Below are 24,918 nucleotides of genomic sequence, written 5' to 3' on the forward strand. Positions count from 1 at the left end.
CACATAATATTAAAGACAGTTTGAGCCTGAGGACACGAGGCCAGATCACGTGTTGATATTTGCAGACCTGGGATTCTTACACAAGATCACGCTCTGTGAGTCTTGGCTGTTCGTGGGTCCTTGTGTTTGAATATTTGCCCTGGTGAAGTAGTTGTGACATTTAGACCAGAAACCAAATGTTTATTTGTGGAATTTTGCCTTGCCCACACTTTACCAAAATAACAAGAAAACTAGCCTTTTCCTATGTCTGAACTGCGTCTTCTTCCCATCACATTCTTGTAATCCTGGGAACATATGTTTAAGTAAAAGGACTCCATATTCACACATTCCTCAAAAAAATACAACAAATTATAATTCATGGAAAAAGTAGGCAAGACTTTTCCCGAAACACACAACAAATAAGAGACATGTGGAATTTATGTTTTTTCTCACCATTGTCTAAAAATGATGACCACCAACACTTGATTACTCTAATTGCTAAGTGTTTGGTGGCACGTATATATCTTTGTTTCCATTAGAAGCAAAAGGAGGATGATGAAACCTACAATTTGATGTCTAAAATGATATACTGGGACTACGAAAATAACACGAGGACAAGCTTATCATGTTTATGTCAATCCTACTAGCGTTTTGAGACGTTTTGTGAGGTTGACTAAACCAAGAATTGCTGGAGGAAAAACTTTAGGAAACAGAGAGAGAGAGAGAAATAGACTTGGGGTTAGTAGACAGCGGTTAGGACAGAGCAGAAAGAACTCAGGCAGGAAAAGATGCTAATGAGAGAGAGAGGTGGGCATGCAAGACGCAAGTAGCGAGAAACAGAAGAGAAGAGACGTCCTTCCCCAACCACCACCCCCCGTAATTTCATCTCCCCATTTCAGAGTTTCTAGATCAAAGGATTCAAAGCTAGCATGCTCTCTACATCATATCAAATTGAATTCCAGATGGTTAAGTGAAACTTAAGAAGTCACGAACTGAATTAGAAGAAATTATAAGTAAATAATCCTGCGGTGAGAAAGAGCTTTCCTGGTGTAATTCCAAAGAAATAAATCATAATGGAGACATCTACACAGTTCACCCTCTGAACTTTAAAAACTATAAGCAAAATGTAAACACAAGAGGCATATAAAGAATGTATGTTCTGTATGTATATGGCTAAGTCTCTTCGCTGTTCACCTGAAACTACCACAACATTGTTAATCACCTATACTCCAATACAAAGTAAAAAGTTTAAAGTTTTTTTAAAAAAGACTATATATTCTTGGGAATTCTCTGGTGGTCCAGTGGTTAGGACTCAGCGTTTTCACTGCCTGGGGCCCAGGTTCTAAGACCCTACAAACCGCGGAGCAAGTGCAGCCAAAAGAAAATATGTTCAGCACGTAGGATGAAAATAGGTATCACGGGATATACAGGGAACTCTTAAAAACAAATGAAGAAAAGATAAATCCTTGAGGGAAACAGGCAAATAACAAGGACAAGCAATTGACCAAAGAAAGTCAAGGACCCAGTAAACAATGTCCTACGTCATCATTTTCCAAAGATGAGATGTGAAAGCAATAGGAGCACTTTCCTGTGATGGGAAAGACGCAGAAAGTCAGGCCCTCTCATGCGCTGGTGGTAGGGATGCTAAGTAACACATTCTCTCAGGAACACCATTTGACAAAATACCGTAAAAGCCTTTCCCAATGTGTGTCTGAGTTCTGATGTAATGATTACATATCTAGGAACTTGTCTTAAGGGAAATATTAAAGATGTTTGCATCTTTGCAGACATTTCACTAACAAGATTCAGTCATGGCTACCTTTTTATAAAGAAAAGTCCCTTTTTATAAAGAGGAATTCCCTGGAGGTCCAGTGGTTTAGGACTCCATGTTTTCACTGCCAAGGGCACAGGTTCAATCCCAACCCTAGTCAGGGAACTAAGATCCCACAAGCTGCACAGTGGAACGAAAAGAGAAAAAAAAAAAAGTTACTAAAAAAGAAGAGTCAGCCACAATAAAAACATCCAATAATGGGGGATAGGACACAAAGCATTCTAAAAACTCAAGACAATGGAATATTAAAAAGCCATCAAAATGATGCTGTGGAAAGGGATTAAATGACATGGAAAGAGTATACATTTTCAAGTGGAAAAAGCATAAATGAGTTGAGGTGAGCAAGGCTCTGGGGATGGAGTCAGTCACATAATAAGTTTCAGCTTTATAAGGGCTCCTTTATTGGGAATTCCATTTCTGAATGGAAAATGTGCACAAAATCACAGAAATAAAATATATGTATATCGAAACATCTAGTTAGTTTAAAAGTAATTGGAGGTTTTTATTTTTCTCTTTTGCTCATTTGTACTTTCTCTTTTTTATCAAAGTATAGTTGACTTACAGAATTATATTAGATTCAGGTGTATGACAGTGATTCAGTATTTTTACAGATTATAATCCCTTTAAAGTTACAACATAAAGGCTATATTTCCCTGTGCTTATGGATTTTATACATAATAGTTTGTACCTCTTAATCACCTACCCTTCTCTTGCTCCTCCCCCCGCCTTTGCCCACTTGTAACCACTAGTTTATTCTCTGTGAGTCTGTTTGTGTTTTATTAATTTCATTGTTTGTCTTATTTTTCAGATTCCACATATAAGTGATAACATAGTGAAATAAATCAGCCATAGAAAGGGAAATATTCTATTATCCCTTGTCTGTGTTTTCTGACATTTCCACGAGTGGTATTTATTGTTTTTACAGACACTGAGGCAAGGTTTTAAAAAATGATGCTGTGTATTAACAGCTAATGACAGAAACCCATTTGAATAAGGAAATGAGATTACCAATCAGCAGCATCATCCAAAATGTTATTAATCATGTATTTAAATACAAGCATTACATATTATACATATTTGTAAATAAACATAAACATTGCATATTACCTATATATGCAAATAAATTTTATATGTACATATATTGTAATAGAAAAAGGACTGGAAACACGTACCATAAAATGCTAACAAGCTTCAGTGATTATTTCTGGGTGTTGTGAAAATAAAGCAATTTTCAGGGGTTCTGTGTGTGTGTGTTCCCTATTTTCCAAAACAGGTATTCAGCAAATGTTTTTCATTTATAATACACAAAAAGTTTTTTTAAAAAATACACAACCCTTGAGATAAGGCAGGACCTCCTACAATGTAAGTGATGTCCCGTTTACTGGTCCATCCAGCATCAGCACCTTTTTGTCACCTTTTTGGACGCTCTGCACTCACAAGTGAGGTGAGCAAGTCCTGCTGATTCATTGCACCATGTCTGGCGTTTCTCCCCTCTTGGTTTCCACGGCCATCTCTCTAATTCAAGACTCTCCTTCCCCAGTCACGGCTTTCACAAGGACATGTCCCCACCCAGAGATGTCCACTGTTCCCCCAATCGACATGGAACTGAAACCCTCCCCCAACATTTCCAGGCGTCTCACCCATCCTATTTCTTCATACACGCCCTCCATTAGGAATCACAGCCAACTGTCCCCTTACTATTGTCCAAAGGCACTCTGTTCTTCCAGCTTCCTTTTTGCTCCAAGAACCCTGACAACCACCTTCCCAGAAACCTTTCTCCTTCTCTCAAAACCCACCTGCCAGGACAGGATCTCTGTCCCCACGCCTCAGAGGAAATACACTTCTCCTTTCCAGCCCATTCATGTTACACAGAATAAGAGGAATAATACAAATAAATGTTCTTACCTAGTCTGTTACATTGTATTTATCTAGCTCAGGAGCCTAGTAAATCTAGAGAATGAAGGTTTGGATGCAAAGAAAGGGTTTTCCAAGACAGGACCCCAGTACGTATCTATAAATACGATCCTTTAATAAGTGAGCAGATCATCCCTTGCATAAGCGCAGGCGCAGGGCCCTGGTCCCGCCTGGTCCCGGGAGCGCCACATCTGGTCCGGGGAGAGCACCTAACAGAAGCCCACCAGGCGCAGGGTGCTGGGGAAGCTTCTGCGCATGCTCATGCACTTGTCCTGGTCGATGTACAGGGAGTTGGCCTTGACTGCCAGGTCGTGCTCAAGCGTGGCCTTCGTGTGGGCCAGCGACTGCAGCGTGTCCTCCGCGTCCCTCAGGCGCTGCTGCAGGGTCTGGATGGTGTCGTCCACCTCGTACACCTCGTTCACCAGCCTGCGTGGGGAAGAGGCGCCCGTTAGGTTAGCAGAGGTCAGGCTGGTCATTGCTCCACCGGGGGCGTGTGTGCTTACTGCATTCCCACCGGTCACCCCAACCTCAGAACTACTTCACGTCGCACGGGAAACAGTATCTGTGCGCAGTTGCATGAAACCAGGAGGAAATGTCAAAACCCAAGAGAACATGAAAATGACAATGCATGAAATCAGCTACATGAGCCATGAAACAAGTTGCAGTTCTGATTGTGCTGCTGATGAAAAACATGAAACATTTTCCTTAAGACTGAAAGGAAAAAAGGCATGATTTTATATTAAAAAAAAATCTAGCATCTCCCTCTCAAATTATTTTAATCCACATTGTTTTCATTTTCATTTCTTTAATTATCAGTGAACCTTTCTTCAATGTCTATTGGGCATTTGCAATTCTGCAAAAACAATTTGGCAAGTGTTTTCCCCAATTTGTTTTTGACTTTTAATCAGCTTATGATAGTTTTGTTAAAAGTAAGATTTCAATTTTTAGTAAGATGTCTTTGTGATTTCTTCTATTGTATTTATATTTAGAAGCCTTTTCTCTTCCCAAAGAACAATTAAGCAAGGACTCCTTTACAGTCTGACCTGGCCAATAGTATCCAAAGGATATGACCACATGGTCAATCGAGAGAAAGAATATGAAACAGGTTACAAAATGACAATAATAATGATAATTAACTTATTGACTGCATTAGTTTATGTGTATATATATATACATGCATGCACGCTCAGTCACTCAGTTGTGTCTAACTCTGTGACTCCATGAACTGTAGCCCACCAGGCTCCTCTGTCCATGGAATTTTTCAGGCAAGAATACTGGAGTGGTTTGCCATTTCCTCCTCCAGGGGATCTTCCCAACCCAGGGATCAAACCCACATCTCCTGTGTCTCCTGAATTGGCAGACGGATTCTTTACCACCGAGCCACCTGGGAAGCCAGTGAAAACACCAACTCCAAATTCATCAAATTTTGACCAGCGATTAAAAGCTAGTTTTCCTTATTTGGAGGTTCATTTATCAGGAGACTGGAGTGCATGAAATTAACTAAAATGTACCATAATCTAAAGAGAAGAGTGACAGTAAACAAATAGGATGGGGACATCCCTGGAGCTAGAAAATGATCTCATGATCATAGAAGAATATTTAGACCATGTTTAAATCGTTATACCAAGGCCATGTTATAGCTCCACAGAACTTTGCAACTGAAAAATAAATGTGAGAGGTCATTAAGCCACGTTTCCTTGTTTTACAGTTGAAGAAACTAAACACCCCAGGGACTGATGAACTGCCCTCCCTGCAGGCACATATCCATGTTTATACACAGCATGGTCATCCAGGAAGATGGAAGGAAATCAGGGGCCTTGACAACCATAATAAAGAACTGGGTCCCATTTCCTGCCCGACCCGCTCAGCATCCAGAAGCAGAGAGCAGGGAAGTTGGCCTCTGCACTCTCTCCTACTCATGAATTTGAACAAAGTGAAGAGTTTGACATAGAAGGATAAAAGAATGATTTCTTCATTGTGTTAACTTGTGTTGAATAATATTAAGTGAGAACAAGAAGAAATAACATCAATGTCTGATGATAACAGACACCATAGCTGGATGATGGGGTAGTACACAGTCATACCTTTTACAAAAGAATTTGTTCTTGCCTTGGGATTCCCTGGTGGCTCAGTGGGTAAAGAATCAGCTTGCAATGCAGGAGACGTGGGTTCTATCCCTGGGTCGGGAAGATTCCCTGGAGGAGGGCATGGAAACCCTTGTCTGGAAACCTATGGACAGAGGCGCATGTCGGGCTACGGTCCATGGGGTCCCAAAGAGTTGGACATGACTGAAGTGACTGAGCATGCATGCACATGGGGAAAGAGACTCAGAATATAATGTTGGTTGAAAACATTAAGCTATTTGGGAGCCTCCTGCAGCCATCCCAAGGTTGGGGTCACAGCAAAGCACCCCCAAAAGGCTCATGGAGGCAACGACAAGCCTGTGCACACCCACACCATGACTTCATCTGAGAACCTAACCTGTTTTCTTATGTTGCAAGGGGGAGGGGAGGAATTAAACTTTTGTGCCAAAGTTTCCTTTGGTCTAAAATCAGTAAATGCAGCATCTGAGAACAGGGCTAAAAGCATATTTTGTTGTTGTTGTTAAGGTCAAGTTGGATTTTAAAAGTTAAGTTATTTTTTGAAGATCCCAGGGTTTACAATACCACTAGCAAAGAAACAGGTCTTCAGAGAGACTGTTGGATAGGGCTGGTGGTAGGATTTACGAGGGCCCGTTGTTTATAATCACACCGGCCTGCTTCTCGTCTCGCATCCTTCACTGAACTGTTTTCACTGCTTCAAAAGGAACTCTGAACCCGAAGGTAGGGACGGAGCAGGATTATATGAGTCTTTACTTCTCCAAGCCAAATATGTTAGTCTAGTGGGAAATTTATCTGTGAGAGATCTTCTGAAGAAAGACACATTAAAATATCAATTTCTTAAAAGGAATACAATTTCTTAAAAAGATACTTAGAATGCAGGCAGCTAGCATCCTTGTTTCCCTATTGCTGTGTGAAGGCAGCGCAGAGGTATTACGCCTCTCTCAACTTGCGCCATTACAAATACATTTTTCCTCCTCTTTCAAGGCCACGTTCCCCTCTCAGTTTCCTTATTTTTTTGGCAGATGGCAGAGAGCCATTCCGCTGGAACCACTCCTTCTGGGGGAAATCACAGAACTGAAAAACAGTTTGCATTCAAATACAAATAAAACTACCATCGTTTGAAAAAAAAAAAAATCAAGATGAAGTACAGCAGAGCCTGGTCTGGCCTACCACCAAGGATGCCAAGAATGTTTAGAATTGCTCTTGAAAGAACCCATTTAGAAAAACTTCAAATGCAAAGCAAAGTGTTGAAATGAAAACAGCACTTCTTCTCTGTCCCCACTCCCCTGAGTTCACGGTTCTTATGTTTTCTTCACCCAGACAGCCAAAGGCTGCTTTCAGAATGCTCGATGAAAAAGAAAAATAATCCCCTCCCTCAATAATCATCCTCAATTCCACAGTTGTTCCTCTAGGACCATATTTTTGGCAACGATATTTTAACAAGAAATCTTTATGGAAACAAAAGCAGGTTTTGTCCTGAAGTTGGTAAAGGAGCAGAGGAAATAGACACATGGCAGGGTCGCCAGGAAGTAAAGGAAAAAAAAAAAAAAAAAAGCAAATTCTGCTCAGCCAGGAAGGGCAAGAAAAGAGGAAAATGCATTCAACATCTTAGAAGTGGCTGTAAACACCTCACTGTCTGATAACTGCAAAGTCAAATTTGACCATGACCCAAGCCCTTCTAGAAAGCAACCCTGGCTGGTCTGATGGCAGCCTGGACAATTTCTCTCGCCCAGCCTCTATTTCGATGACTTTGCAGAAATTGTCGGAGCATGAAACTGCAACTCAGCTTTTCCTAATAATATTTGCATAAAACCACAATTCATGATCTACTGGCCAAATGGGTGTGACCCCACTCAATACCAGGTTCCTGTAATAAGCAGACACTTCCGACTGGCTGCCTCCAGAGTGGAGGCCCACTTATCCTCCGAGATGGGCTGTGTGTGAGTCGGGGTTCTGCGGAACCCACTTGGATAAAGGTGGCCTGGGTGGGTGGCCTCCTCCAAGGGATGGCCGGACGACAGCTCCACTGAGAGAAACGCAGCTGCTGCGGGAGATGAAAGCCAGTGGCATGTGGTCTAGAGCCCATCTCTCAGTATCCAACACAGACAACGCGTGCTGCCCGTGGAGGGGGCTCTGCAGTGATGCTTCCTCTGTGAGCCTCAGGTTCATCTTCTCCGAGAGCCAGATGTAGCCTGTGCTCGGCTAAGACATCCCATGGCACATCCAGAAGCCAGAGGAGCTCAGGCCTAGGACTGGGGGTGCCAGGGGCCCCACCCAATGAAAGAGAAGCAGAAGCAAATCGCTGGGTTGGCTGAACGGAGCTCAGCAGCAGACAGACAAGGATTCTACCTATCCTTCCAGCAGGTGCCAGCCAGGCCACGTCACTCAGCTCACGTCTGCCTCAGTTTCCCTATTTATAAGGTGAAGATCATGCAGGAGGTAAAGTGTGCAGGACAGCGCCCAGCACAGAATAAGATCAATAAATGACAATGGCCCTGGTGATTGTCGGGCTTCCCTGGTGGCTCAGACAGTAAAGTACCTGCCTGCAATGCAGGAGACCTGGGTTCAATCCCCGGGTCGGGAAGATCCCCTGGAGAAAGAAATGGCGACTCACTCAAGTATTCTTGTCTGGAGAATTCCATGGACAGAGGAGCCTGGTGGGCTACAGTCCAGGGTGTTGCAAAGAGTCGGACTTGACTGGGTGACTAACACTTTCATGGTGATTGTCAGCATCACCACCTTTATCATCTTCATCATTTCCGGCCTCACAAAACTGCGCCCCCCCCCCCACATTGGACATATGTATACCTACGGCTGATTCACATCGATGTTTGACAGAAAACAACAAAATTCTATAAAGCAATTATCCTTCAATTAAAAAATAAAAAAGACCCGCCCCCTTTCCTTCGCTCCGGGGAACACACAGCCTCACCCTCCTGCTTGTTCCCTGGGTAAGAAATCAGAGTCCTTTCGTCCCTAGATAGAAGGGAACTCTATCATGGAGCAGGGCAGATGACAAGGCCAGTGGCCTCGCCCCTCTGCACAAGTTCAAGTGCTGCCCCATCGCTCCTCCAGTTGCTATAAATTTGACTTGCTTCTACACAAATTGTTTCAAGACCTAAGAAGAGCCATGATGAAATCCAGAAAGAGGCAGACAGACTGGTACTGAGAAATTAGAAATAAAGCCAGAATGGGGGTGAGGGTGGCCAAGTCCACATGAGGCCATCTAAAAGGAATCTTCCAGGTTAAAATGATAAGAATAAAATATACCTAGTGTCCGGGCACATGTGGGAGATGCTTGATGAAGACCAGCTGCTTTCAAGTTCTACTGAGAACAAGAACAAACTGAAATGAGCTGAGATGAGCTGTTGAGGTTTAGGGAATCCTAAGGATGCTCTGAAGGACCAGGGCAGGTATTAGCTCCCCAAAGTGGTGAAAGAGAGCAGCGGTGAGAGCAGACAGATGGGGTCCGGGGAGCTGGTGCCCAAAGTCCCTTTTCTTATGAGTCCGGGGGACTGAGAAGCTCACAGTGGCCAACCTCTGAGCTGCTTCCAAGACAGGAATCTGGAAACCCCAGAGACTCTAGGCAGATGTAAAAGAACCCAGCGCGTCCTCCATCTGCTGAAGGAGGCTAAATGTTTGTTAACACTTTGCTTGTATGTAGCGTTGATGTCATTTCCTTTTTTCTCTATCCGTGATAAAATATACATAACACAGAATTTACCATCCCAGCTCTTAAGTTTGTGGCATTAGTACCCTCACAATCTTGTGCATCCATCACCAACTTCTACACTTCGAGAACTTATCATCATCCCAAGCTGCAAATACTAACACCATTACTGACACTTTAAAGAAGGCTCCTGTCAAAGCTATGGTCTTTCAAGTAGTCAAGTATGGATATAAGAGTTGGACCACAAAGAAGGCTAGACACTGAAGCACTGATGCTTTTGAATTGTGGTATTGTAGAGGACTCTTGAGAGTCCCTGGGACTGCAAGGAGATCAAATCAGTCAACGCTAAGGGAAATCAACCCTGAATACTCATTGGAAGGACTGATACTGAAGCTGAATCTCCAACACTTGGGACACCTGATGTAAACAGCCAACTCACTGGCAAACATCCTGATGTTGGGAAACATTGAAGGCAAAAGGAGAAGAGGGTAGCAAAGGACAAGCTGGTTGGATAGCATCACCAATTCAATGGACATGAACTTGAAACCTCCAGGAGATGGTGAGGGACAGGGATGCCTGCCATGCTGCAGTTCATGGGGTCACAGAAAGTCGGACACGATTTAGTGACTGAACAACAATGACAACAAAAAAGTCTGCGGCACCAAGACCATCACTAGGTTCCCCCACATCCCCGAGTTGGCAGACACACCTTTGAAAGCAGCTCAAAGCTGCAGGCAGGCTGGGGGCTTCCCCAGAAGAGCCCAAGCAGACCCAGGAGGCGCCCCCCACCATCACCATGACCCCAGCCTGGTCCTCCCCACCTCTTGCCACCCACTCACCGCAGCTGAGCCATGTCTCTGCACAGTTCTATGTTGGGTCTCCTGGTCCGCTCGTCCAGACGGGTCTGAGCCACCTTCAGGAAGGCAGACTTCTCCACGATGGCCTTCTTGATGGATTCAATAGTCATCTCTGTCTGGAAAATCTCCTGCAGAGTCTGTACCAAGAGAAGCAAATGCCTGAGGCTTTGGTGCTGAGCCACCAACAACCTGCTTCCCACCCTGTGCATCTGGGACCCAGACTTGTCCTCTGCTGGGAACAGGGGTTCTCTGGGGGCCTCCTCCTTTCAGCGCCATCTGGGACCTGTGGTGGGAGGTACGGCACCTGCTCGCACCCTCCAGAGAGCATCCTCCAGACGTGGCATGTGAACACTGACACCACAGAAATGGGCAAATGCTGCAAACCCAAGCTCGCTGTCCTCCTTTCCCCAGATCACGGGCTGTTAGACATTGACTAGTGCACATTTGTACGTGACCCAGAGAAAAGGGGGGCCAGGAACTTTGAGGGCACCCACTTCCCTCCCAAATTTGTATGCCCTTAAGTCTTTATCTTCCTGCTGTCTCTTCTCACTAATCTTAAAGAGGTTTTCCTGCCAATGGAGGATTTGCCTTGAAGCAAGTCAAGGTCAAGCTTTGGGGTGTCTCCATGGAAGGGAGGAGCGCTGGCAGTCTGGTAAGCCCAAATTTATATTCATTTTGCCTTAGAAAAGGGTTGCCCCAGCTACCTAAACCTGAATCCCTCCCCACCTGGGAAGCCCTTGAAGAGGTAATGAAGTTAAAATGAGGTCATTAGGGTTGGTCCTAATCTAGTCCGACTGGTGTCCTTCCTTATAAAAAGAAGAGACTGAGACAGACATGCATGCAGGGGAGACCACGTGATGATGCTGGGAGAGAGTGACCATCTACAAGTCTAGGAGAGAGGACTTAGAAGAAACCAACCCTACTGATAACTTGACCTCAGACTTCAGCCTCCAAGACTGTGAGAAAATAAATGTCTGTTGTTTAAGCCGCCCTGTCTGAGTGCTTTGTTATGGCAGCCTGAACAAACTTAATACAGCAGTAAATAAAAATCTGTTGAACAAAGGGACTCCATCGTGTCACTTTCTAAAACGCCTTTAGATGATCTTTCACTGGCCAGGGGACCATGCCTCTAGATGACCTCTCACTCCCCTTTAGATGCCCAGGGAATCGTAACCCTTCCCATCAGTGAGATCCATGGTCTGGCTCCAGCTAGTTTTCCAAGCTTCTCTTTCAGGACACACACTGTCCATGCCAGCCAGACCAGGCTCTTTACAGACCTGACTCAGCCCCTGATCTGCCCCCTCTCGAGGCTTTGTTCATGATACTGCCCCACCCGAATGTTCGCTTCTTTCTCCAAACCCCGAAAACAATTTCTTTATTGGCTATTTGGCAACCACAACTTGTAATTTTCTATTGTTTTTAATTGTGTGTGAGCTTTTCAAGTTACACACACCTTCTCTACAAATATAAGCTTCCTGGAACAAAAACTACCTTTCATCCATCTCTCTGCCCTTCTCCGAAGTAGAAGCTGTCTGGCCCAAATGTTTGTGGCCCAAAGAATTCACTGTGAGAAGGGAAGGTGAATTCTTACAGCCTGGGAAGAATGGCGACCTCAATCAAATAGTACCTCCTTAGAGAAACACAGCCAACAGTGTAAGATTCTTAAAAAGAGAAACAGAAAACTATATACAGCATAATCCACAGAAATAATAAGAGCTCCAAGCCCGAAACTAAGTAATATAAGAGCTCCTTGTTTATCTTGAAACCCACGAATTCTGCCTAAATCCTTCATTTTATTGTCCTTATAAAACAAAAGCACTTTAAAAAGTTCAATATCAGAAACATCTTGAACCACCTAATAGTTTCCTGTGTTTGGTTTTATATTCCAGAAATAAAAGGGGGCTGAAATAATTTAACAGAAAACATCCCTACCAATTCACTTGCTAGTTACATACAGTAATTCATTAAACTTTAATAATAATATTTTTGTAACTGTTAAATAGTAGGAGCCTTTCACGATATAGTGCATTCTTTGTGCTCCCCAAACTGGTGGATTCCAATTTCATTCTGACACCTGGCTACCTGGCTAACATAAATGGTGTGCTTCCTATTGGTTCTCATTTTCTTTAGCCTGTATGGCCAGGAAGTCGTGTGCCTTATGGTGGAGATCTGTGGTCCCAGGGCCCCTGCCCTGTCTCTCTAGGTCAGCCGTGGGGCCCACCCCCCAGTACCAGGCTTACCTTTGCCAGGTGAGTCTGAATCTTATTTTTCGCATCCGCGGTTTCAGCAATGCGGTTGGTGAAAGCCAAGTTCACCTTGTTGAACTGATTCCACATCTCATTGGCTGTCACCACCAGGACGTTTTGGATATCGTCTCTCAGTTTCGCAGAGGCGGCTCGCTCACTCTGGGAGCGAAGAATGTTGTCGTCGGTAAATTTGGCCCAGGACTCGGGCACTGAGACCCTGAAGAGAAAGGAAACAGATCCAGACAACGGAAACAATGATGCATCAGCCTAGACGGTCTGCAGGCTATCGTCCATCCGGCGAAAGGAAAAAAAAAAAAAAACCAAAAACCAAATCACTTGATTCTGGTTTTATTGCATGAAGTGTAAACAGCAGAGCAAAGCGCCTTTTAAACCTGTCTTAATTGCTCCTTGTTTCACTGCTTACTCTGGAAAGCCACAGCATGTATTAAGTTCACTACCAAGGTAGGGGGAGAAAGGATTGCTGAAGGGTGTGAGTATGTCCATTCATTAGAAAGGTGTCTCACCAGCCCCATAAGTGTTACGAAAAACTATTCAACCTCAGGACTAATCAAAGAAGTACTGCTGAAAACAGCTTGCTAATAACCCTTTGTCAGAACAGCAAAGAGCTAAGAAAACAATTATTTTCCAGTGAGCATGTTTAGAAACAGATTCGCTCATATCCTGCAGGTATATGCGTTAGTCGTTCAGTTGTGTCAGACTCTTTGCAACGCCAAGGACTGTAGCCCACCAGGCTCTTCTGTCCTTGGGATTTCCCAGGCAAGAATATTTGAGTGGGTTTGCCATTTCCTCCTCCAGGGGATCTGCCTGACTCAAGGGTTGATCCTGCATCTCCTGCATTGGCAGGCATTCTTTACTATCTAAGCCGCCAGGGAAGCCCTATCCTGTAGGTAGGAATGTTGAATTGCTACAGGCCTGGTGGAGAGCAATGTGAACTGAGTCTCTCAAATGTCATAACCCAGAAATTACACTTCGAATTGACATGTAGCATTACATCAGTTTCCAATGTGCAACATAATGATTTGATTTATGGATATATTGCAAAATGCCCACCACAGTGAGTCTAACTAACATCCAGCATCACACACAGTTACAAATCTTTTACTCAGGATGAGAATTTTTAAGATATCTTCCTGGTGGCTCAGACAGTAAAGAATCTGCCTGCAATGCAGGAGACCCAGGTTCAATCCATGGATCAGGAAGATCCCCTGAAGGAGGGCATGGCAACCCACTCCAGTATTCCTACCTGGAGAATTCCATGGACAGAGGTACTTGGCAGGCTACAGTCCATGGGGTCGCAAGAGTCAGATAGAACTGAGTGATTGAGCACACACACAAAGAAAGGTAACACAGGGTTATCAAGATGCAGAGAGACAGGTCCTCTCAGAGAAGAGACCATCCATCCCAGATCGCATCCAGGGGCCTGGCAAAGAAACCATGGACAGGGCAAGTCTAACAAAGAGGGGAAATAAATTATTCAACGTTCAGCTATTTTTCAGCTTCTACTCCTATCGTCCCCCCCATTCAGGGCATCTAATATACTGGTAACATTTTATTTTCTTTATGCTTAATTGTGTTTTCTAGGTTTTCTGCCTCAAGCAGGTGCTATTTTCATAGTTAGCATTATAAACAACAAATAATTCTTTTACAAAAGATCACAGGATACAAGTGGCCACAGAACACGTGAGCTTACTGAAGACTTGTCCATAGCAGCTGAGTCTTACCTTTCTGCATCCTCCCATGGCTTCCAACTTACCTGTATGCTGCATCCTTTGGAAAACGGAGAGAATGGACTCAGGGGCGTGGAAGTCACAGGCAGCCTGTGCCTACTTACGTGGCATCCACCCTCTCCACTCCACGGAAGTAGCTGACGCCGTCCGACGTGTTTCGCAGGTGGTGGCATTTATCGTCGATCCTGTAAGCCGACTGCTTGTCACTCAGGTCCTTCTCCAGCTCGTGCTGGGCAGCTCTGTTGGCTCTAAAAGGCAGAAAGAGACAGAGCTTCAGGCTTAGGAAACAAGGTCACACAAGGAAGTGTGACTGCCGTTCTAGGTGGGGAACCACCCCTACCCCCTCCCTACCCCCATCCCCACACCCACTCCCTCCCATGACCTCCCATGAAAGTCTGCTCCTTCACACAATATCCAGCTTCTCCATTAAAAGGAGCTTCCCCTGCAACCTAGACGTCCATCAACAGATAAATGGATAGAGTTGTGGTACATGTATGTGGTGGAATATTACTCCATGAAAAGGAATGAATTTGAGTCAGTTGAACTGAGGTGGATGAACCCGAAGTCTGTTATACAGACTGAAGTCAGTCAGAGAGAGAAAAACAAATATTGTATATTAAGGCATATGTATGGAATCTAGAAAAAAATGGTACTGATGAACCTATTTGCAGGGCAGGAATAGAGACACAGATGTACAGAACAGACTTGTGGACGAAGCCAGAGGAGGAGAGAGGGTGGGACGAATTGAGAGAGTAGCACCAAAACGTTCATTCAGTTCAGTTCAGTTCAGTCGCTCAGTCGTGTCCAACTCTTTGCGACCCCATGAATCGCAGCACACCAGGCCTCCCTGTCCATCACCAACTCAGACTCATGCCCATCCAGTCAGTGATGCCATCCAGCCATCTCATTCTCTGTCGTCCCCTTCTCCTCCTGCCCCCAATCCCTCCCAGCATCAGAGTCTTTTCCAATGAGTCAACTCTTCGCATGAGGTGGCCAAAGTACTGGAGTTTCAGCTTTAGCATCATTCCTTCCAAAGAAATCCCAGGGCTGATCACCTTCAGAATGGACTGGTTGGATCTCCTTGCAGTCCAAGGGACTCTCAAGAGTCTTCCCCAACACCACAGTTCAAAAGCATCAATTTTTCGGCGCTCAGCCTTCTTCACAGTCCAACTCTCACATCCATACATGACCACAGGAAAAACCATAGCCTTGACTAGACGGACCTTTGTTGGCAAAGTGATGTCTTTGCTTTTGAATATGCTATCTAGGTTGGTCATAACTTTCCTTCCAAAGAGTAAGCATCTTTTAATTTCATGGCTGCAGTCACCATCTGCAGTGATTTTGGAGCCCAGAAAAATAAAGTCTGACACTGTTTACAGTTTCCCCATCTATTTCCCATGAAGTAATGGGATCGGATGCCATGATCTTCATTTTCTGAATTACCATATGTCAAATAGCTAGCTAGTAGGAAGCTGCTCTATAGTACAGGGAGCTCGTGACAACCTAGAGAGGTGGGAATGGGTGGGAGGTGTGAGGGAGGTTCAAGAGGGAGGGGATGTATGTATACCTATGGCTGATTCACATTACTGTATGGCAGAAACCAACACAACACTGTAAAGCAATTATCCTCTAATTGAAAAACAAAAAGGAGCTTCCCCTGGAGATGTCCATACATATGAGTGATGAGAACACTGTCCAGACTGCCCCTGCTATGGGCAGAAGATGTGTGGGCACACAGAACTGGGTATCTGCAGCCCTTCAGGCTGCCCCCCATCTTCCTAACACACAAACCGCCCCAGACAGGACACTGGCTTGGAGCAATCTGTCCACATCTGTGCTTCCCTTTCCTTCTTCCTTTTCCTCTTCTACATCCTGACCCCTTTCCCTTCTATTCCTGGAGAGCAATCCCCTGTGAAGTTATTAGGAATTCAGAGTCAGCCTCCTTCCATCTGAAATGACCTCAGTTTGTGGTCACCCCAGGTCTGAGAGGTTTGCCAGGAGATAGAAACTAAGAGTCAAAATGAACCTCCCTGGTAGGAGCCAGTGTGCAGAAAGAGATCAGGAATTGCGGTACCCAAGCTCGTGCCCCAGCAGCCACCCTCCTGGGAAGGAGGAGCCCTTGGGGAGCTCTGAGATGCTATAATCACAGAGTGCCTACTCAGCACCCAGGAAGCAAAGTGGACGAAGCAAAGGTCTCCTCCCCAGAGGAGCATACATCCTACTGCAAGGCAACAGGCAGTCCCCATAAGGAATAGACAAATCCTGTGGCTTGTTAGCAGAACAATTCAGAAAACAACGCAGGAAAAGGGGGCCAGGAATGTGAGTGATGATGTTAAACAGGATAGTCAGGGTAGGACTCCTAGAGGAGGTGGTGCTTGACCCAAGACTTGCAGAGGGAGAACCAGACCAGACAAAGCCTTACTGGCCATTGGAGGGAGTCAGGTCTTTCTCTTAGATGGAATGAGAGACCACTGACTTACATTCTTACAGGATCATTCTGATGTGGGGTTTACAACAGACTTCAGGGGACAGAGAGGTCCCATTAGCAGACACGTGCAGTTACCCAGGTGAGACACGGTGGCGGCTTAGACCAACAGGGTGGGGGCGGGGAGGAGGAGAGCAAGGCTTAGATTCTGGAGATGCTTTAAAGATAAAACCAGGGGAATCTCCTAGGAGATCAGACATCGGTGGAAAAAAAATAAAACCTGATGTTGAGTCACTGGAATAGCAGGAAGCCATCAGTGGAGGTGGGCAAAATTGAGGGTGGGTGGGGGAGAAGAACACAGAAGGTCTTGCTTAATGTCTAAGTGTCTATTAAACATCCAAGTGCAGATATGAAGTGGGTTGTTGGAACTGGGGAGAAAGTTCTGGGCTAGAGTAAAAATTGAGGAGGCAATCGCATAAATCACATACAGAGAGCACCTGAAAGACGCAAAGAACTGGATAATCCTAGTCATTTCTGAATTCTGGTCTCAGCACAGAAAAGCCACCCAGGAAAACCTGCATGGGACTCAACCAGCTGATTTCTAACTTGGCCTGTGGCTTTGGGTACTTCACCAGACCTGTCAGACCTCTAAATTTTGTGGTTTGTAAAATAGAAATGAGGATAGCGGCATGCAGGTCATCTGTATTTTGTGAGTTCTAAGTCAGTGCATCCATGTTCACAGGATGAGAGAAGAGGGAGCTGCCTTCCTGCTGCTTCCCGAGTCCAGTCTCTCGCCTCAGGTACTGGGTTGAATCTCTGGGACTCGAAGACCTTCCTCATCTGTCGTCTGGGACCAAGATGCTCCCCTGGCTTCCTCTCTCGGGCTGACACCCTTGACCTCCTCTGACCTGACTTCAGAACCTCCTTAGGAAGGTCTTCCCTCCATCCACCACCCTAGCACCCAAGACAGGAGAGATCTATGCTGCCATGTTGGTTCCTAATGAGACTCCATTCTCAGCTGAGATCCTTGCTGGTCTCGTTTCTTCATTCATTATTCCTCCCAAGACAAGTAGAGTTGAAACCCCTCTCCCATTGCCTCTACTAGACCAAGTCCAGTAACCATGTTAGGGATTCCAGCCCCCATCTCCTGGATGGAGAAACCATCCCAGGAAATTAGGTGGGCATTTTGGCCACTGTGTATTAAAGAGCAGAGGATATGGAAGATGGGTGGCAGATTTTAGATTATGAAAAAAAATGAAGATTAGGAACTGGACCAGAAGAAAACAGAACAATCATTGGAACCACACTCAACTGATTTTGCAATTTCCAAGGAGCAGAAACCAGAAATTAATATCACAGCTGCCGTATCTTGCATTTATAGCTTAAGTGAACTGTCCACTTACTTAACCAAGCCATGGAAAGTCAGCCATCCACAACCAGTCCTTAGCTATTTCTGAATTTAAAAAGCCCTTTCAATCACAGCTTGAGAGACACCTTAGCCACCTGAACCTGACTGACCTTCACAGCATCCATCCTGAAGGTCAGCAGACTGAGAAAAACCACCACTTTCAGAGCACCTGTTCCCTTGGCTGCATCACACATTACTGCTGACAACATCAGTACAGGCAGAATGATCGTTCCCTTTGTGTGACATATTCCACACTACTTCTTTCCATGGTCATCACCAAATGCATGTTGATCTTTCTAGTCCTTTCAGCCAGTACTTTTTCTATGCTGATAGTTGTTATCAAGGCTTCGAACCCTCCTTTGACTATTCTTCTTTGCCCTCAAACTCCACTATACATTTTAAGTACCTACTATCTACTGTAGAGTCAGACAGAGGAGCCTGGTGGGCTACAGTCCATGCGGTTGCAAAGAGTTGGACCCGACTGAGCGACTGAACTGAACTGAACTATCTACTATTGCCAAGAGAAGAATAATTTGTATTTGGTTAGAGAGGAGGATGGATGAATGATTGCAATGCCATGGATGTAGTGAATGCAAAGATGTCATCACAGCACCAAGGACCATGTACCAGGGTTGCAGGAAACCAGCGAAGGCTGAGTTTTTAAGGAGGAGCAGAGTAAATATAAAAGTGAAAGTGAAAGTATTTCTCAGTCGTGTCTGACTCTGTGCAACCCCATGGACTACAGCCTGCCAGGCTCCTCCGTCCACGGAATTCTCCAGGCAAGAATACTCGAGTGGGTAGCCAGTGCCTTTTCCAGGGGTAAATATAAAAAAGTCATCACTTTTCCAGCTGTTGATCTGAGCATGTACAAGTCAATCTCTTATCAAAAAATAAAGTCTTTTGAGTTAAAAGAAACCTTGGTCATACCTCAATTTAGGACAAAAATCCTTTCTAAACCATTGCAAAAAAATATTTCTTAAAATAAAAATGTAAAGTAAATATCCCAAGTATTCATCTTAACCTCTAAATAAAAACATATATGTGCATATGGATGTGTGTCCATGTATAAGAAATCCTTACATAAGAAGTTAAGAGAAACCTGATTGGGAGGCATGGAAGTATAGCTTCATGATAGATATTTTTAATTGTATAGAGAAGTTAAAGTTCTTACGCCAGTTGGGCAATGGCCTTGTCCAAATACAGCTTCATCCTTTCTTGACAACACAGAATAATATCAACTTCCTACTCAATTGAAAGAAAAGGAACATTAATGTTTTGATTATTGAACATAACGTTCAAAGTCAACTATGTAACAAAACATCAATGAGGAAAACCTTGTTACTGGGAGAATTGTGACATAAAATAAGAAAATAATTTGATACCCCCTTATTTACCTATATGCCCCTATGACATTGCTGTCTCAATAGTAGACTGAAATTCATCCTTTACAGAGTTATAGGGAAATTATATTATGAAACAAGTTGGGACAGGGGTAAAATTTTAGGAGTTTTCTTTATCTTTTATTGCTGGCCTTTAATTAAATCAATGGATCAATGAATCAAATTCTGGTGATGCACAAGGTTGAATTGAATGCATGGCTTCTTCTGTACTAAGTACTCTTCCAAGAAAAGCAAATCTGGGAGGGAAAAGGAGAGCCTAAAAGGCAGTTCTCTCTGAAAGTGCATGTGACTTTCAAATAACCCAGTTGTATGTTCCAGACAGAGCCCAACCTCCACCCTGGGAGGCCAGCCCTTCCTCGCCCAGCCTCTGCCCTCAGCTCAGCTCCTATACTGGTATAAAGAGCTGCACTATCCTCACATCTGCTTGGCCACACACGTGGTACTTTGATGCTGCTAGAATGTATGTATACACTGTTGACATATTGTTGTAGCAGAGATTGTTTCAATATTTACTTCCCTTTGAATTTCATATTCACATATCAGAACCCTAAATAGCACCAAGAAGACATTTAAGAAGTGCACATAAGCACTGTTACCACTTTTTCAAGTGAAAAACGATCGCACCATCCTATTGAACAATGAACTCCTGAACACTCTCCTGTGACATAAAACAAATCTGTGATAAACAACCTCAAAAACACGTAGACACCACTAATGGGGATGCCTTTTTTCAAGGTTTTGACAAGTGCAGCCAAGTTGCCCTTCAGAAGTTAGCCCCAGTTCTTAATCTAGCAATAAATGAAGGTGAATTTCCTCACCTCTCACACCCAGCGGACACTATGATCGCTCTCAATCTTTGCCGATGTGACAAGCCCCCCACATAAAAGCACACTTGTTCAGATTTGCATTTTAATATTATGACTATGTATTTGTTCATGATTTGACTTTCTTCTTTTGTGAACCACCTGTTCATGTGCTTGTATACCTTTTCTGCTGTTTCTCTTATTTATAAATATTCTTATGTTTATAATTCAATCTTTTCCCATTATATGTCACAAGTATAACATATGTGTCATAAAATACTTTTTTACCAGTTTGGTCCTTGCCTTTGTATTTTGTGTGTAGTGTTTTTGATACAGACATTTATGATTTCTATGGTGTTAAACTCTTAAAAGTTCCCCCTTTGGGTTTCTGCTTTCATTAATTTGATTTGAAAGTCCTCTTCTCTTCAATGTTAATTATTACTCAACCATATAGTCTTCTTATTCTTTCACTGCTTAATTGGTGAACATAAAAATATTATGCCTAGAGCTTATTTCAGTGATAAGCCTCTTGCCTGATCCTCTGATCCTCTGAATGATTGGAGTAAATGAAAAGCTAAATTCCCACAACATGTGACCAAGTTCCCCGACTCTTACAGGCAGCAAGGATGTCTCACGTGTTCTCATCGGAGGTTGTGCGTGTCTTTGATTTTTAGTACTATGCAGTCTTCATCTTTCTCTCTGACCTGGTGTGTGTGTGTATAGCTAGTTCACAGAGGTGTTGACCAAGGATCCATGGAATACTGCTGAGAAAACACCACTTGAAACCCAAAATCTCAGCGAGCTTTTATGCTATGTGTATACAATGCACACAGAGGGAATTCCTGGAACTTCAAGTGGAAAAAAACTACATTTAATGAGACACTTGCTATGAGATCCTTCAGCAGTATTTTTTACATCTGAATTTAAATAATGTCATATGATGAACATCATGGTTGGAGGTAGAAGGCTTCATGGGGATAGGGAATGCCTGAAACCAAAGACTTTTGGAACCTGTTCCCCAATGCTAACACCTACTAATCCATACTCATACATGGGCCTCCAGCAATGCTCCCAGTGGAAGCAAATGCAGGTCAAACGCCATATCCCCTCAACCACCCATGAAAAGAACATGTACAGAAGATGGTGGACACAGACAGAGGGCAGAAATGAGAAAAGCCCAAATGTAATCAGATCAATAGCTACTGCCCGACACCCAGGGAAGCAAACAGAGATCATGGTAGGAAACCCAAGAACAGCATACTAGGAGCCTGGCAAGTGGGCCCACTCCCTCTGGATCCTGAACTTGGGGAAGAACAATAAACCTCATGAATAAAAGGGTCACGGTGACTGCTCTGCATTTCTCAGTCTCAGTGATCAGAGTGAATATGTTGTACCTTAAGATGGAAAGAGAACAAGAAGACACATCCAGGCATTTGAAGAATCTCGAATGAATCCTACTCTTAGAGCAGGTGAAACCTTTGCGAGGCATCTCGTTAGGGTTATCCTCCTGGGAGCTATATAGTCTCGGGATGGGGAGAGGGGTTGGGGGATAGAACAGAGACTTCACAGCCTTTGGCTTCCCCTCACCTCAAGCAAAACCCTGCCTTGTTGCCTCACACTCCTGGGTCTTGGGTGGGATAGTGGTTAAAGACACTTTGGCATCAGTTAGCCCAGCTCCAAGGCTGGCTTTGCAGATGCTGGGACCAAAGGCAAGTTATAAACTAAGGGAGATAACACTTACCTCTCTAGGCTGCAGGGTAGATAATTACATGCCTCACAGGTGAAAAGTTCTCAATAAGACGTGGACCTTACAACATGACATAGGTCATAGTGCGTGACTTAGAACTTGATCCTCATGCACAATGTGGGCTCCGCCCTATTCTCAGCTGAGGGACATCGGCCAGGTCACAAGAACCCTGAATGCTGACCACACGTGTGGCTGTATGCTGACTCGGCTACAGCCTGAACTGTGGACATACAGTCATTTCTGGGACCTCACTGTTAAACCCAGACCCTGCTTCTAGCGGACTGTCAGTCTACGTATCCACGTTAACTGAGCCTTTTTAAGTTTGGGGAAAGTGGGTCATAACATGCTCTTAACAGACAGTTACTAAAATCAAACTTTAAAAATCAAATTGTAAGTCCGATTGTATCTGGAATCTGGATGACGGCAAATATCACCTATAGAAGTGGACACTCCATTTCTTTGTGGGGTTGTTTTTGTTTTGTTTTGGTTTTTGTTGTTGTTGTTGGGGGTTTTGTTTTGTGGAATCTTAGTTTCCCAATCAGGAATCAAACCCATGCCCCCTGCAGTGGAAGTGTGGAGTCTTAACCACTGGACCACCAGGGTTTCTATATACAGTGTTTTGTAATGATAATACTCTCAAATTCTCGCGTATCCTTGAGTTTGGGATGCAGAAGGTGTTTCCTTAGAGATCTGCATTCTCAGTATTTGCTCCTCCATCACTTGAAGTTGACCCATCACCCGGTTAGTTGTGAGGGGGCTGTAGTCCCCCAACCTATTTAGAGGCGGAAATCCCAGATAGGGAAGGCATGTCTTGCTACTGGTGGTGAGAACCCAGCCAGACATTCTCTCCATGCTGGCATCAAGGTTCTATTCAATACTGTCTCGGAGCAGAATCCTCCTTGGACAGAGTCATAGAACCAGTAACAGGCCCCTCAATAGGAAGGGAAGGCAGAAGGCATCAGGGTCCAAGAACAGTTCACTTTCAGGCTTCATGAACATGAACGAAAAAATGAGTTACCAACAGACATATGTTTGGCACTTGGGGATGCAGAATGAATGCTTAATAGAGTATGCAAACTGAAAAACAGAAACGGGAAGAGTACCAGGTACATAAGAGCTGAAACCTTTAAGGAATGGCAGAGACCTTGTGAGAGAGAGCCTAGGAGGTAAGGTCAGAGAATGGAGAACAAAATCATCTTTAGTTGGTGGAAGGTGGAAGAGAGCCTAATGGGAGGACCAGCACCATACATCAGATATAACTATAAGCTTCTGGATGGCAATTTTGCTGCATGTCCCCTTTGACAAATCAATTGGATTTTCAAAAATGTATTCTAAAGAAATAATCAGAAATACATACAGTTATTAATACTGTGCCTGTACGAGGGCAAGGGCCACTTGGAAATCTCTGTACCTTTCCCTCTATTTGGCTGTGAACCTAAAAATGCTCTAAAACATTGTCTTAAAAAGTAGCACTGCCTTTCCAAATCTACATTTAAGAATAAACACCATTGAGCATGTATTCCACCAAAAAAATCACTGTTCAAATTCATAGATATAGTATAATTCTAATCTTGAAGATACGTTTGTGTGTCTTCAGACTGGGTGACACCTATCTAAGCGTGATTAAGAAAAAGACCAAAACACTCTAAAATGAATAGTCATTCCTAACTGAACTTTGAGTGATTTTTATCTTTTCTTATCTTTTTTATCTATTTTTATATATATTGCATTTTTCAAATTCCCTCAGGAAATATCTATTACTTTTATAACCCCCCCAAATATACCTTTATAAAAAAAAATAACACACTCATAGCACAGGGAACTATATTCAATATCTTGTAAAAAACCATAATAGAAAAGAATATGAAAATGAATATATACATGTGTATATTTTATACACACACACACTCATATATGAATCACTCTGCTGTACACCAGAAGCTAACGAAGTGAAAGTTGCTCAGTCGTGTCCGACTCTTTGTGACCCCGTGGACTATATATATAGTACATGGAATTCTCCAGGCCAGAAGTACTGGAGTGGGTAGCCTTCCCCTCCTCCAGGGTATCTTCCCAACCCAGAGACTGAACCCAGGTCTCTCACATTGCAGGCACATTCTTTACCAGCTAAGCCACAAGGGAAGCACAAGAATACTGGAATGGGTAGCCTATCCTTTCTCCAGCGGATCTTCCCAACCCAGGAATCTAACCGGGGTCCTCTGCATTGCAAGTGGATTCTTTACCAACTGAGTTATCAGGGAAGCCTGTTGTAAATCAACTACATTTCAATAAAAAAATTAAATGTATTTTTTCTAAATGCTATAAATATCTGATACTACAACTCCATACTTATAAGTGTCTTTATGTAACATCATTTTTGTTTCTATACAGTAAATGGTAAATGCACATTTGCAAGTAAGTTTCTTGTTATTGAAGGATTTGCCCCATATTTACCGTCAGCAGCTCTTTTTCCACTTCATCATGAACTAGATCAATTCCCATTCTCTTCTCTCGATGAAATAGACATTCTCGGGCTACCTACAGACACAGAAATAATGGGAAAAACGAATACAAACTGACTGAAATCAGTGACCAGCGCTTCTAATAACCTGTTTCTAAGACAAGTCAATAAATACTCCCAATACCAACTTTTCAAGCCATTTTGGTGGAAACCAAACAAGAAACTCACTGTGACAACTAAATGAATCCTTACTGCTGGTGAAAAGGTAAAGAATTTGAAAAATTACTTGTTTGAAAAATTACTTATTTGGGAAGTTGACAAAATGAAGCA

At 43.6% G+C, this 24,918-nt stretch overlaps 1 protein-coding gene across 1 annotated transcript in view; it reads right to left on the reverse strand.

Moving 5' to 3' along the window:
• Positions 1-2,287: 2,287 nt before the first annotated feature.
• TEKT3 (tektin 3) overlaps positions 2,288-24,918 on the reverse strand; it is a 34,639-nt gene continuing 12,008 nt past the window's right edge. Inside the window, exons 3-8 of the mRNA XM_061391130.1 lie at positions 24,582-24,665; positions 19,352-19,422; positions 14,452-14,595; positions 12,594-12,816; positions 10,336-10,490; positions 2,288-4,150 (exon numbers count right to left, since the gene is read on the reverse strand). Of these exons, the coding sequence (XP_061247114.1) occupies positions 3,934-4,150; positions 10,336-10,490; positions 12,594-12,816; positions 14,452-14,595; positions 19,352-19,422; positions 24,582-24,665 (894 nt within the window). The 3' untranslated portion in view covers positions 2,288-3,933. The remainder of the gene's footprint in view (positions 4,151-10,335; positions 10,491-12,593; positions 12,817-14,451; positions 14,596-19,351; positions 19,423-24,581; positions 24,666-24,918) is intronic.

The sequence above is a fragment of the Bos javanicus genome, chromosome 19 (genome assembly GCF_032452875.1).
Source record: "Bos javanicus breed banteng chromosome 19, ARS-OSU_banteng_1.0, whole genome shotgun sequence".
Lineage (NCBI taxonomy): Eukaryota > Metazoa > Chordata > Mammalia > Artiodactyla > Bovidae > Bos > Bos javanicus.